The sequence below is a fragment of the Canis lupus genome, chromosome 14, assembly GCF_003254725.2.
Source record: "Canis lupus dingo isolate Sandy chromosome 14, ASM325472v2, whole genome shotgun sequence".
Classification (NCBI taxonomy): Eukaryota; Metazoa; Chordata; class Mammalia; order Carnivora; family Canidae; genus Canis; species Canis lupus.
Genome location: NC_064256.1, coordinates 3,711,076 through 3,724,535, shown reverse-complemented (window position 1 = coordinate 3,724,535; position 13,460 = coordinate 3,711,076). Strand labels below are relative to the sequence as shown.

Below are 13,460 nucleotides of genomic sequence, written 5' to 3'. Positions count from 1 at the left end.
TGTGATTATTGGGCTAGTCTTCGTGGTTGATCATATTATCCTTTTAAATTGCCTTTTAATTTTCAGCTGGTGTAAGTGAAATAGATAATATAAATCAATTAATATTGGATCTGTTCAGTGTTTATGCTCTAGGTGATTTCAGGAGACAAACAGAAAGATAAGGTTCTAAACAAATGTGCCATTTGGGGCTGTGGCATTTTATTACTCATACTTTGCTTGTTATTTTTTTTAATAGCTCATCTATCATATTAGTACACATGTAAGTAGCTATATGCCACACCATCTTAGGGCCTCATTGATTTAAACTACATTTATTTCATCACCAATAGCTCCTGTAGCAGGTGGTTGCAACATGCAGGTGGCCCTTGGTTTGTGTCTGTTGGTGATTCATATGTGCTCTTTCGTGAAGATGATTTTCTCTCAGCTAAATTTCTATTACTTTTTTCCCTGCCTGAAGCTCTGCTTATAGTTGTGCTTCATTTTCCCTCTCTAACATGCTGAATTTAGAGGCTCCTTGGCTGCTAAGTATTTCTCTCTTCTCACTGCTGGGATTGGTTTTGCAGGATGCAGGAATTCTGTGGTCTGAAGTATCTAGTTCTTAATGTATAAAAACAAAACCAGTAACTAAAATGTCTATTCTTGGAATGTCACATTTGGAAATATCAAAACCTTTTTTTTTTTTTATTTGCCATCAGAATTGTCATCTTCAGAGGCTTAAGCCACCTTGCTTCTACTCCCACTTGATTAGTATTAAAATGTATTAAATTAAATACCACATCATCAAATGTCCTCTGTGTTGCAAAGAAAATCCTAGGAATTTGGTCATTCTTGATATGCTTCTGTGTCTCCACATGGTTTTCTGCCTCATGGATAAGTACGTAGGGGACTTTTTCAGTGAAGATCGAGCTCATTGAAGTAATTATGTCCTGCATGTCCTTAACTTCTTTGGGCTCAGATTTAAGTACATTTTATGAGTTGGGAACAAAAAGAAAAGGGTATGAGGAGAATGGCCTGCATATCATGTGAAGTAGGGGTTTGGGAGACTTTATGCAGTGGTTACAAGGATTTACTCCATCATGAGATACTTTAATTCTTCCCTAATAAATAGATTGGAGTGGTGCTGAAAACCCTGGAGTGAACTCATAGTATCACTGAGCTTGAGTCTACTAAGTAGAATGGTATGCATTCTCTTTCAGGATATCACATATTTTAAAAACCTGCCAGTTATTTTGAAGAATAGAGAAGAGGGAAGATGGGGAAGGCTTTAACTATGTAGGATTCATTTTCCAGCTTTTACTCACTTTTGCTTTATTCTTTCTTAATCATTTTTAAAATGAGAGAATTATTTTGAGTATTTTGGGGTACATATCTCTGTGTGTGTGCATTAGTCTGAGGGGAAGGCATGTGGTGGTCAATAGATAGCAGAGATCTCAGATCCCTATCCCTCCTTTTCCCCAGCTCCTCACTGGGCGGTGGGAACCACTGTGCTAGGCTGTCCTCTTTCATTTCCAAACCAGGTGGTTTTGATGAAAGCTATAGTTAACAGATCTGCAGATACTTTTTTTTTTTAATTTTTATTTATTTATGATAGTCACCCAGAGAGAGAGAGAGAGAGGCAGAGACATAGGCAGAGGGAGAAGCAGGCTCCATGCACCGGGAGCCCGACGTGGGATTCGATCCCGGGTCTCCAGGATCGCGCCCTGGGCCAAAGGCAGGCGCCAAACCACTGCGCCACCCAGGGATCCCCTGCAGAGACTTTTGACACATAAAATTATTTCTCAGGAAACTAACATGAATTAGCAAGGCCTGTTTTCTGTAGACAGTATTATAGTAGATCTATGTTTAAAGAAAAATAGAAGGTGGTTCTTTTGTATTTATGAAAACTCTTCATTACTCTTTCCCTCAGAGTATTGTCTCACTTGCACATATCATTCTTCATTTTTCTATATCTTTAGTCATTTGTTTTAACTGATTTACCTTATTTAACTTACCTCTTTTTATCAAGTTACTTTCTTTTCTAACTACCAAATAAGAGTTTTGAGACTGTGGTCAGGCTCTTTAGAATTCTTCTGTAGCACTCAAGTATGGCATTTTATAAGCAGCAAATGCTTAATAAATGTCATGAACTGACTGGCTCATTGTAGAAGTGGCAGTCTGTGGGAAACTTTCTGTGGACATTTGCTTGTTTTTAATGGCTTCCACCTCTTATTATAACTGATGGGTATGATTCACGGAATATAACTTATTTTGTGATTCTTTGTTACTATGTGAATATAATTTAATTAAAAATTTAATTAAAAAATCTCTCGCTCCTTTAAGACGTAATCAAAGCTGTGATCTCATTTATTCAACTTGTTCTGTTTTTGAATCTTGTAATGGAACTTTTTTCTTTTTCTTACAGCAAGGGAGATAAACCTGCAGGACATTAAGGAGGATTTGGAATTGGATCCAGAGGAGAATAGCACCCTTTTTATGGGCATTCTCATCAAAGGACTGGCCAAACTGAAGAAGATTCCAGAGACAGTGAAGGCGATCAAAGAGCGCTTGGAGCAGGAGTTGCAGCAGATTGTGAAGAGGTCTACCACCCAGGTGGCAGACAGTGGCTATCAGAGGGGAGAGAGCCTCACTGTGGAGAACCAGCCAAGGTAACTGGCATGTGATGTGTTGTTTTGAGAACTCTACATTTTTTAGGATAGGGGTTAGGTGAACAACTTTTGTTGATGTTATTTCTTCAACTTGAGCTGCTAGAGCTGATACAAACTCAGATTGATGAAAATGGCTGAATAGGCATCATTCAGCTGGTTTTTGATGTAGTTGAGAAGCTTTAAAGCGTATTGTTCATACTCAAATGAAAAAAATGAAAAATGTATTGATTGAATATTAAATACTAAGCAGTACTCAAGTCATTTGCATATATTATCTCATTTAATTCTCACTACAACTTTATGAGCTACTTATCTAGTATCTACATTTTACAGTCCAGGAAACTGGGGCTCAGAAACTAATAATTAGTTCAAGGTGACAGAAAAAGTGACTGGCCTTGGAGTTGAATGCAGTATATAGTCTTTCTCTGTCCTGTGCTTGCTTCTTTAATGTGTGGTGATATTTACCAAAAAGATAGGTCGTTTCAGGAGTTCCTCTATCTATTTAAGATAGCTAATAGGATTTGGATTTCATAATTCTTGTTTCATAAGGGGAACCTAAAATTGTTCTATAGTCCTAACTCTGTCTTGACTCATACACTGAGAGATCATGTCTCCAAACATGGAGAAAATCCAAGATATACTCTACACAGATTCTGTTCCCTGCTCCTCTTCTCTGCTTCTGTCCCCCTCCATGTATACCAGGGCAGGAATTTGTTACAGTGTGAGGTAGGGAGAAACCACTGGAAACTACAACTTTGTGTGAGGACAAAGGGCAAAGTGGAGAAGGTCTTCTCAGTTGCTCCAAGAATGTAAGTTCCTGGGAGGTGCCAGATAGTATATAGAAGGGATAATAATCTCATGGACCTGTTGTTAAGGAAACTCTACTGTTTGTACTTAGGACTTAAAGAAATATTTTTTTAAAGAGCAAATAATAAATTTAAGGAGAAATCATAGCTTGCTTAGAATTCCCCAGACTTCAAATATTTTGGGAAAATTAATGTGTTCTATTTACATTTTCTGTATTTTGATATATCTAAATAACATTGATTTTGATTATACTTTAAAACTCGTCAAAAAAAAAAAAACCCGTCAAAAATAAATTCCCTTAAAAACTTCTTTAAAAAATGCAATTGATATGGGAACACGTGGGTGGCTCTTGGTTTCCACTCAGGTCATGATCTCATGGGTCATGGGATCGAGCCCCGCATCAGACTCAGGTCATGATCTCATGGGTCATAGGATTGAGCCCCACATCAGACCACACTCATTGGGGATTCTGCTTGAGGGTTCTCTCCCTCTCCCCCTCCTCTCTCTCTCTCTCTCTCTCTCAAATAAATAAGTCTTAAAAAAAATGCTGTTGGTGAAGAAACCATCTTCCACCCATCTCCTGCCATAGACCATTTCAAAGAATGTATTTTGATGTTTTGGAGTCAAGCAGACCTGATTTTGAATGCCAGCGCTGTAATCTGAAGAAGATAACCCATGTCTTAGAGGGTTGCTTGCACTAGATGAGGTCATGTGATTAGAATTTAGTAAAGTAGCGCCAGGAAGAACGATTACATGCATAAGTATATATGAATACACACTTTTTATTTTTTTATTTTTGCTTCCTTCTTGAACTTCCATGTTCTTTGATCACTTACATTGTCATCTAGAGAGGCTGGGGAATGGTTCTAAATTGAACTTTGCTTTTCTTCTTTCTTTGCCTGGTGCCTGCATTTCCGTGAAGACCTTTTGCCTCCTTACTAATGAATACTCCAAAATTCTGGCTTGCTATTTGCCCTGTTGCTGCAAGTCCCTAGATGAATACACTGAACTTTCATAGGGAAATAACATGACTGTAGTGTATATTGGAAATAAAACGAAAGGGCACGGATCAATAACTTTTCTGCAAATCTCATTACAGTACCCTTAAAAGCAATGTGTCTTTCATAGAATCTTGACCCCTTCCTCTTCCATTCCCTAAGCCCCTTCCACAATTCACAAGTGGAAATTACAGCTGTAGAAGTAGAAATTCAGCATAGTGCCCGAGGAAATAATAAATGTTTCTCTATGAGGAATGAGTTAGTAGAAGGGTTCCCCCCCAAACCCTCCTTTAAGCCTTTTTGTTGTTGTTGGTAGGTAGAGCTTTTGTAGGCAGGATGTGTTGCATATTGGCAAGTGAACAAACTGTTTGTCTTGGTTTCAGGTGTATGGCATGATCCCATTTTATAACATGTATGAATCTGAAAAATTGGGCCCAGACTATTATGAGATAAAATAGACCAGAGAAAGCAAATACTTAGAGTGAACCACTCTTCTTGAAGATCAAAGATTAAAGTCTTGAGCTGGGATTCCAAATGACTGATAATTTTGAACTAGGCTGTGGTGGCTCTGTGCTTGAAAGCTTTAAAATGCTTTAAAACTCACAAATTAATGACCTTGGAAGTGTCATTCAAGAGTGATTGGCATTGTTGCTTCTAGAGGCTGAAAATTTTAGAAGGGATATTGTCAGATTATCCCTTGAAGCTTATATAGTATTTTGTGTTCATCAAACTGTACTGGGATATGTTACTGGCATTTATTTTAGAAAGAAGTCAAGTCACAATACTTTATATTATTTATCATTCATGGAATCTTATGATAAAGTACAAGAATCTGTTTTTCTTAAAGTTGGAGTGTAGGCAAAAAGAACCATAAATTCTTTTTTCCACCCCAAATGCACCTTCTTTCCCTCACCCCCCCAGTGAAATAACCTCTTCTAAATCATTAGCATATAAATACTGCTCTGAGGCAAGATACCAGTACTGTAACTTTCCTTAAAAGTTTCATTGTTCAGCATCATCTTATTAAATATATTCTGGTTGTGATGCATTGCAGGACTGTTTCATTTGTCTTTATGTAAAGAGAATTAATGTGGTGTGCTATTTTGCTAGAAAAGAAGGAACCAGGCTAGTGAATTGTCATACTTCACTTCCTGCAGAGCCAGAATACTTCTGTAGCCAGTTTTTAAAAATCACTTTGGTGACCCACTTATTTTTTTTTATCTCCTCCCACCTCTCTCCCAACTATCAGTTGTCTATTTATAGGAGAGATAGTCTTGCTGTTCATTCATAATCTATGAAGTGTCTATAAACCTCTGCTTACTATTAAAAATATTCAATTATTGTTGCCAACTCGGTATAAACATTAGAGCAGCATGTGCTTTGCTAATCTCCCAGAACCTCCTGCTACCCATAATTTCCTCAGAAAGACAGGCAGTGTCTTCAATTTCAGATGGCTAATGTGGTCTGCAGTCTGGGCAGCTCATTACCAATTTCTTCATCTGCTGCTGCCTAATTACTGATTCTTTCCCAAAATCTAGCTCATGAGCATTTCATACCATTTTTGTGTCCAAGAAGCTGGAAGAAGAAGTTCTGTAATAATCAACAAATAGGAAAAGCATGAGGAAGAGGCAAAAGAAAGAAAATCCTTTCAAGGTGCAATGTCAAAAATATGGAAGAGAGAGCAATGGGAGAAAAGATAGTGATTGGCATGTGTGAGGCACCTCTTCCATCTATTTGAAAATGGGCCTGTTTAAATGTGGAGGTAGCAAATCATTGCAAGAGGAGGTGCTAGAGAGCCACTCTGCTTTGGTAGAACTGCAGGTCTTGGAGAGGGCAGACCAGATTGAATGCGATGAAGCCATGGCTGCTATGGAAACCTCTTTTCCTTTTGGAAAGAGATCATTTTGCCATGTTCCTTCATCTTTGTTAGGAATGAAGGGAGATTAAATGTCTGATCTAAGAAGCAGGGAACATTACATGTTCTGTGCTCACTGGGATATTAAAGATTTGTGGGAAACAAAGGAGAGAAATATGCTTTGATGTTAAATGTAGTTGTGTTTGGATAATGTAAATTTTTCTTTCTTTATTTTGTAACTGTTACTAAGTTCTGGTGAAAAGTAGATTCATTGTTTAAGAATTAAAGTACTGAAGTTATTTCAAACAGAAGAAATCATTGAAAATTAAATGCCAGTTGGGGGTATCAGTATGGAAAAATATACCTGTTTGGAGACCAACAGGATCATGACCATTAGATTACCTTCTATGATCTGTGTCTGTGTATGTTTGGTTATCCTCTAACTGCTCCTAGAACAGAAGCCCTGAGAGAGAATGATTTTGCCTTGCTTGGCACCCTATCTCCAGAATGTGGCATACTGCCCACCTGACCGCTAGTGAATATTTGTTGAATGGAAGAATGGATTCCACATACACTGAATATCTACCATGGACCAGACACTGGGCTGAAACACAAATAAGACATAGTTCCTCTCCTTATAGAGTTTAAAGTCTAGAGGGGAAGACAGGCATTGATCAAAGAACTTTTCAATATGTATATTACTACAAATTGTGTTAAGTACTATAGAGGAAAAACAAAGTGTGCCATGAGAGCATATAATCAATCACTGACACTTGATTGGGCCTGGGTAAGTGAGCATTGATGTGTTTCCTGTGTTAGTGTTTTTATAAAGTGAGGCAGCTGCTACATTTTATAATAGTTGTTATCAATCTCTGTTCATCTGATAACACCTACCAGTTGCACTTCTTGCCATGCAGTTAGTCAAGCTAACTGCAAGAGGAAAGCTTCTAGGTTCTCAATAGACCATTTACAGTTTGTGCTGACCTCTGTGCTTGATAAGATTTTGATAAGTATTGCCCATTGTGCTTTTTCTAGTACCAAGTTTTCATGTCATCACTAATGTTTGAGGGCTTCTATGTTCCCTTGCCAACAGATTGTATTAGCAAACATTTTTATCTTTGCCAATCTAATAGCTGAGAATGGTATTACCATGGTGGTTTTGATTTGCATTTTTTTCTTTCGTTAATATGAGTAAGGTTAAGCTTTTGTGTAAGAACATAATTTGTTATGATTCCTGGGTATAACTTCAAAATAATCTGGATTGAGAGTGGGTAGAGATATAGATAAAATAATGTTAGCCATAAATTATACTGAAGCAGGGTAATAGGTATGGTTTATTATCCTATTCTTGTCCTTTTTAAAATTCGAAATTTTCAATAATACAGGGTTCAAATAATGTTTATTTCCTTTTCAGTGAACTATCTACTTTCCTGGTATATTTGGGGTTTTTAAAATTGCTTTATAGGAACTCTTTATTAAGAAAATTAATTCCTTGGGATTTATTTAATAATTTCCTCTCATTTTTTCTCTTTTGACTTTGTTTATGATCTATGATCCTACTATCCTAAATACTTTGCTCTCGATCTCGTCTGATCTTCAGAAGCTAAGCAGGGTTGGGCCTGGTTAGTACTTGGATGGGAGACTTTGTTTATGATGTCTGGCATATATTTTGATTATAGTTTTTGTTGTTATGAAGCTATATTTATCAAGCTTTCTTTCATAGCTTCTGAGTTTTGTGTCATACTTAGGTCTTTTCTACTTTTAGACTGTAAATAAAATTTCTCAACTTTTTTCAAGGATTTATATAGTCTCATTTTTAATATTTATGTCTTTGATATATCTAGAATCTCAAGGAGTGGCCATACCACTTTTAAACAGATGTAGCACTGAACTGTATTACAGCGGGCTGTATGCCCCTTTCATTTCTGCCTCCTATGTATCTACCTCATAGTTTATTGTCAGTGTTAGCTGAATGCTTGCTGAATCATTCTAATGCTGAATCATTTACTTTATAGTTATTTTTTTTTCAAGGTTGGTATTTGTCTCATTTCATAAAACTTTTTTTTTCCTGGTTTGTCAGTCAGCGAAGGCTGGTAGGTTTGCAGAAATCATTGAATTACTGCTATAAAAGTTGAAAAAAATAAGCTTTAAGGATATTTTTAAAACTCAGAGTCCAGAACTTGGAATAGGGCATATTGATAAAATAGGGCATTCTTACAAAGTGGTTCTATGAGTCAGTCTAAAGGCTCAGTCCCCAAGATTAGTTTTGTAGTACAAATGCAGTGTTTATGAAAAGACAAATAAATGAAACACTTCCCTTTTTTTTTTTTTAAAGACCTGTGGCTGGACTCAGGGATGTGTGTCTTTTTCAAATAAGTAGCATTTCCTTTCATTTTTTTCTTTTTCTATTAGTTTTCCTTCTCCTAAGTCTCTGAAATGTAGGATTTTGTGAGATTGGTTGTTTTATTTGACCAAAAAGTCACTTAGGAGCAGCTTTGAAGCAAGGTCAAGCAGTTGTCCTTGTGGCTTCTTGTAGCCATTCCCAAGCACTGCATGTAGCACCTGGACATGCTTGGAATCAGGGAGGGCCTTGATGTAATTTAGATGAGTAGTTAATTCAAATCAAAGCAAGTGGGAAGCAAGTAAATTTAACTTCAGTGATTATGATATCATTTGATTAAATCTCTACTTTTGATTACACATATCAGTGAGAACATGCTTTAAATACACTCAACTGTTAAATACTGAAGGGTACGAATAGGATGAACCAACGACATACAGAAGAAATTCCACTACTTTCAACTAGAACATATCCCCTGCAGCTTTATTGTAGTATTTTTAGAACAAATGAAAGGAGTTGATTCTTCACATGTGGGATTTAATATACCAGTTGTTAACTAAAACATAAAATTTATTACCATGGAAGGTAGTACAGGTTCCAAATCTATGGATGTCCTAGTAAGAATCAATAAATTAATTGGCAAGAGCTTCATAACACATCCAGTGAAGTAGTAATGTTAGTAATGTTCTTTACTCTCTTGTAAACGTGAAATTGGACAGCTGTCTTTCTGATTCTGTATTGTTCTAAGGTTAGAGTCTTCAGAGAAAGGGTGTTTGGCTAAACAGGACAGGTCTAAATATACAGTGTATAAATCTTCACTTATATTTGTCAGAGTTAAAAACACAGCACTCACACAACAAAACCTGCTTTTGAATTCTTTTATTTTGCATGGTATCGGAGGTTTGAATTAGAGATCATAGATCATACGAGTTAAAGGAATGGCGGATAAAATCTGTTTCATAGGTTATTGATAACATTCAAGTGTGAGCCTTCATGCTGCATCGGGTTCCCTTCTCAATTTGGCAGATAGTGGGAGCTATCTTAGGTGTTTTTTTTCTGTGCAAATCTTGGTGTTAGACCTAGAAAGTATTCTACATTCAAACTGACATTAGTTTTATTGTACAAACACACAAATAACAAACTTGTGTCAAATGACAAGCTTCCCCTGCTGATGTTTAGGGTTGTGTTAGATGGGATTAAAGCATCGTCATGTGTGTCTTAGACTGTATTTCATACCATAGAGGCTCTTCTAACTCCTCTCCCATTCCATTATCACACTCTCTAATCAGACTGGACTGTGAGTATGTAAAAGGGGGCTTAACTTTGTGTTTGCAGCCTGATCGAGGGTTGGGCACATAGTAAATGCCCAAGAAGTTTAATGAATGAGTAAGAAAAAGATGCTAAGAAGGTAATTTTATAATAAGAGGAAGTGAGTTTTAAAAAAATATCTGCATACTTACAGTAGCCGGGTCTAAAGATCAGCCGTTTGAAAGTTAGAAATGGAGGGGTGATTAAATTGGAATCTCTGGGTGCAGGGCCTACAGGAGTCAATTCCTTAGGTAATTCTCATGCATGTCAATGTTTGTGAATACAGACATCACAGAGTTTTCTACTTTTGTAGCATTTAGGCTTTGCAAAGCAGTTTGTCATCTGGTACCTCACCTGAGGGAGCCTCACTTTTGGCCTCGTCACAGGTACGGGCATTATTATAAACCCCAGATGTACTCAGGGAAATGTGAAAGCCAAGATAATTTGACAGTTCACAACGCTTGGTGGTGGTGGAATCAAGAGTAGAAGTAGTCTCTTTCCATCATGTATCTTTGCCTTCTGTCTTACGTAAAAATGACACTCCTAACTCCTGGTCTGGGCCTGGGCCTGGTTTTGTTTTTCCACTGGAGAAGGACAGTATTTGCACTGACATATCCATTCTTTTACTTAGACTCCCCACATTGTGATCAATGACAGGCCTCTCAGAGATAGCTGGACATGTTAAGAAATGTGATCAGCAGCCACAGAGTAAATAAATCTTAATTAGCTCACCTGAGAATTAAACTGATGACTTAGATACCTAAGCAGTTTCCCTAGAGACCCAACACATTCTTGTACTAAAAATACATATCTAACATCTTTAGTTATCTCTGAGAAGTGGATTTATGGATAATTTTTCTAATGTTCCACTATGATGAAATATTATTTTGAGATGGGGAAGAGGCATTTCCCCCCCTAGCTTTGGTGAGGTATAATTGACATATAGCATTACACAAGTTTAAGGTGTAGAACATGTTGATTGGATGCTCTCATATATTGCAAAATGATTACTGTCTGTAGCATTAGCTAATAACTGCACCACATCAATTAATTACCATTAATTTTTGTTGTGGTGAGAACTTAAGATCTACTCTTAGCTACCTTCAAGTCTATAATATGGTATTATCACGCTGAACATTACCCAGGCTTATTTGTCTTATAACTGAAAGTTTGTTTAGTTTGACCAGCTCTGCATTTTCTCCACCTCCAGCCCCTGGCAACCACCATTCTAGTCTGTTTCTTTGAGTTTGGCTTTTTTAGATTCCATGTGTGTGAGAACATACAGTATTTGCTTGACTTATTTCACCTACCCTGATACCCTTAGGTTTCATCCGTGTTGTCACAAATGACAAGATGTCCCTCTTTCTTGTGGCTAAATCGTATTCCATGGTACGTTGATATACGTGTGTGTGTGTGTGTGTGTGTGTGTGTGTGTGTACATGTGTATATATACACGTGCATATGTACCACATTTTCTTTATCCATTCTTCCACTGATGGGCACTTGTTTTCCTATTTTAGCTCTTACAAGCAATGAACATGAGAGCTCAGAATCTTTTTGAGGTCCTTTTTCATTTATTTTGGAATATATACCCAGATGTGGGATTGCTAGATCACATGGTAGTTGCATTTTTAATTTATTGAGGGACCCCCCCCCCCCCACTATTTTTCATAGGGGCTGTACCAGTTAACATTGCCAACCAACCAGAGCACAAGGATTCCCTTCTCTCCATGTCCTTGCCAACACTTGTTTTTTGTCATTTGGTGATAGGCGCTCTAACAGGTGTGAGGTTGTATCTCATTTTGGTTTTGATTTCCATTTCCCTGATAATGAGTGATGCTGAGCACCATTTTCTGTACCTTTTGGCCATTTGTATATCTTCTTTGGAAAAATGTCTTCTTTAGTTCTCTGCCTAGTTTTTAAATTAGATTGTGTGTATGTGCCTTTTTGTTATTCCTGAATTGTGTGAGTTCTTTATATATTTTACATATTAACTCTTTATCAGATGTATCATTTACAAATACATATATTTTTTTAAGATTTTGTTTGAGACAGAATGCCCAAGTGCATGAGCGAGTAGAAAGGTGTAGAGGCAAAGGGAGAGGGGGACGCTGACTGGGGATCCTGACATGGGGCTTGATCCCAGGACCCCAAGATCAGGACCTGAGCTGAAGTCAGATACTTAACTGACTGAGCCACCCGGGCACCCCTGTCATTTACAAACATTTTGTTCCATTTTGTGGGTTGCTTCTCATTTTATTGATGGTTTCCTTTGCTGTGCTGAAGCTTTTTAATTTGATGCAGCCTCACTTGTTGGTTTTGCTTTTGCTGCCTTTGCTTTTGGTGTCAACTCCAAAAAATTATTGCCAAGTCTGATATCGAGGATCTTACCTCTGTTTTCTTCTAAGAGTTTTGTGGTTTCAGGTCTACATTCGAGTCCTTTACCCATTTAGAGTTGACTTTTGTCTATGGTGTGAGATCGTGATCCGGCTTCACTCTTCTGCATGTGGCTTCTAGTATTCCCAGCACCTTCCCAGGTTATCCTGGGAAAGACATTTGAAAGAATGATACTAATACTTTAAAAGGGGGGATCCCTGGGTGGCGCAGCGGTTTGGCGCCTGCCTTTGGCCCGGGGCGCGATCCTGGAGACCCGGGATCGAATCCCACATCAGGCTCCCTGCATGGAGCCTGCTTCTCCCTCTGCCTGTGTCTCTGCCTCTCTCTCTCTCTGTGTGACTATCATGAATAAATAAATAAAATATTTAAAAAAAATATATTCAAATACTTTAAAAGGAAGAAGGCCTGGGTCTGTTTTCTAATTTTAGTCACTAGTTTGCCATCCATTAGAATTAAAAACTCACTGGGTCATCTACCCAGCATTCAGGAACTGAGCATGAGAGGCTGACTTGGCAAGTTGGGAAGTGACACAGAAAGAAAGTTACCCAGCGCCCGTTTCAGTGAGCTTTTATTTTTGCTCTGTTTCTTTCTACATTGCTAATAGTTTTTTCCTGTTCTTTTCATCATGCAGATGGAGAATTAGTCAGCATTCCTCAAATAGTAACTTCTTTTTACATGAAGATTGTTATTAATAAGTGGCAAAACTTATCTCTGCCCCCTTGAAAAGTAGGTGTTAGATAACCCTGAAGATTAAATGGGATCTCTGTCCTGTTTGAAATGAAAAATACTAGCTCAGCCAGGCTTAATATGAAACCATGTATGTAAGGTAGAGACATGTAAAGCTAAGACCACTTTGATAGGAAATAATTGATGATTGATTTCCTTTAATTTTTCATGTAAGACCCAAGCTCATAGTTCAGTGTTTTCTTATCTCTTAGAGCATAGTCTGTGGTTTTTGCCATTATCTGTCAGTGGAGAAATGGAGAACCCTGATATTAAAGTCTCAGCAGATAAGTAGTAAAACGGAACTGATTTTCTACTTTGTGTGTGTGTCTTTGCCTCGTGACCAACTAAGGCAGTTTCTTGGCTGCAAACCTGGGTTTTCCAGC

At 37.6% G+C, this 13,460-nt stretch overlaps 1 protein-coding gene across 10 annotated transcripts in view; it reads left to right on the top strand.

Moving 5' to 3' along the window:
* Positions 1-13,460, top strand: part of EXOC4 (exocyst complex component 4) — a 746,744-nt gene that overhangs the window by 76,476 nt on the left and 656,808 nt on the right. For all 10 annotated transcript variants that reach the window (XM_025471693.3, XM_025471694.3, XM_025471695.3 and 7 more), the window contains exon 6: positions 2,402-2,645. In XM_025471693.3, the coding sequence (XP_025327478.1) occupies positions 2,402-2,645 (244 nt within the window). The remainder of the gene's footprint in view (positions 1-2,401; positions 2,646-13,460) is intronic.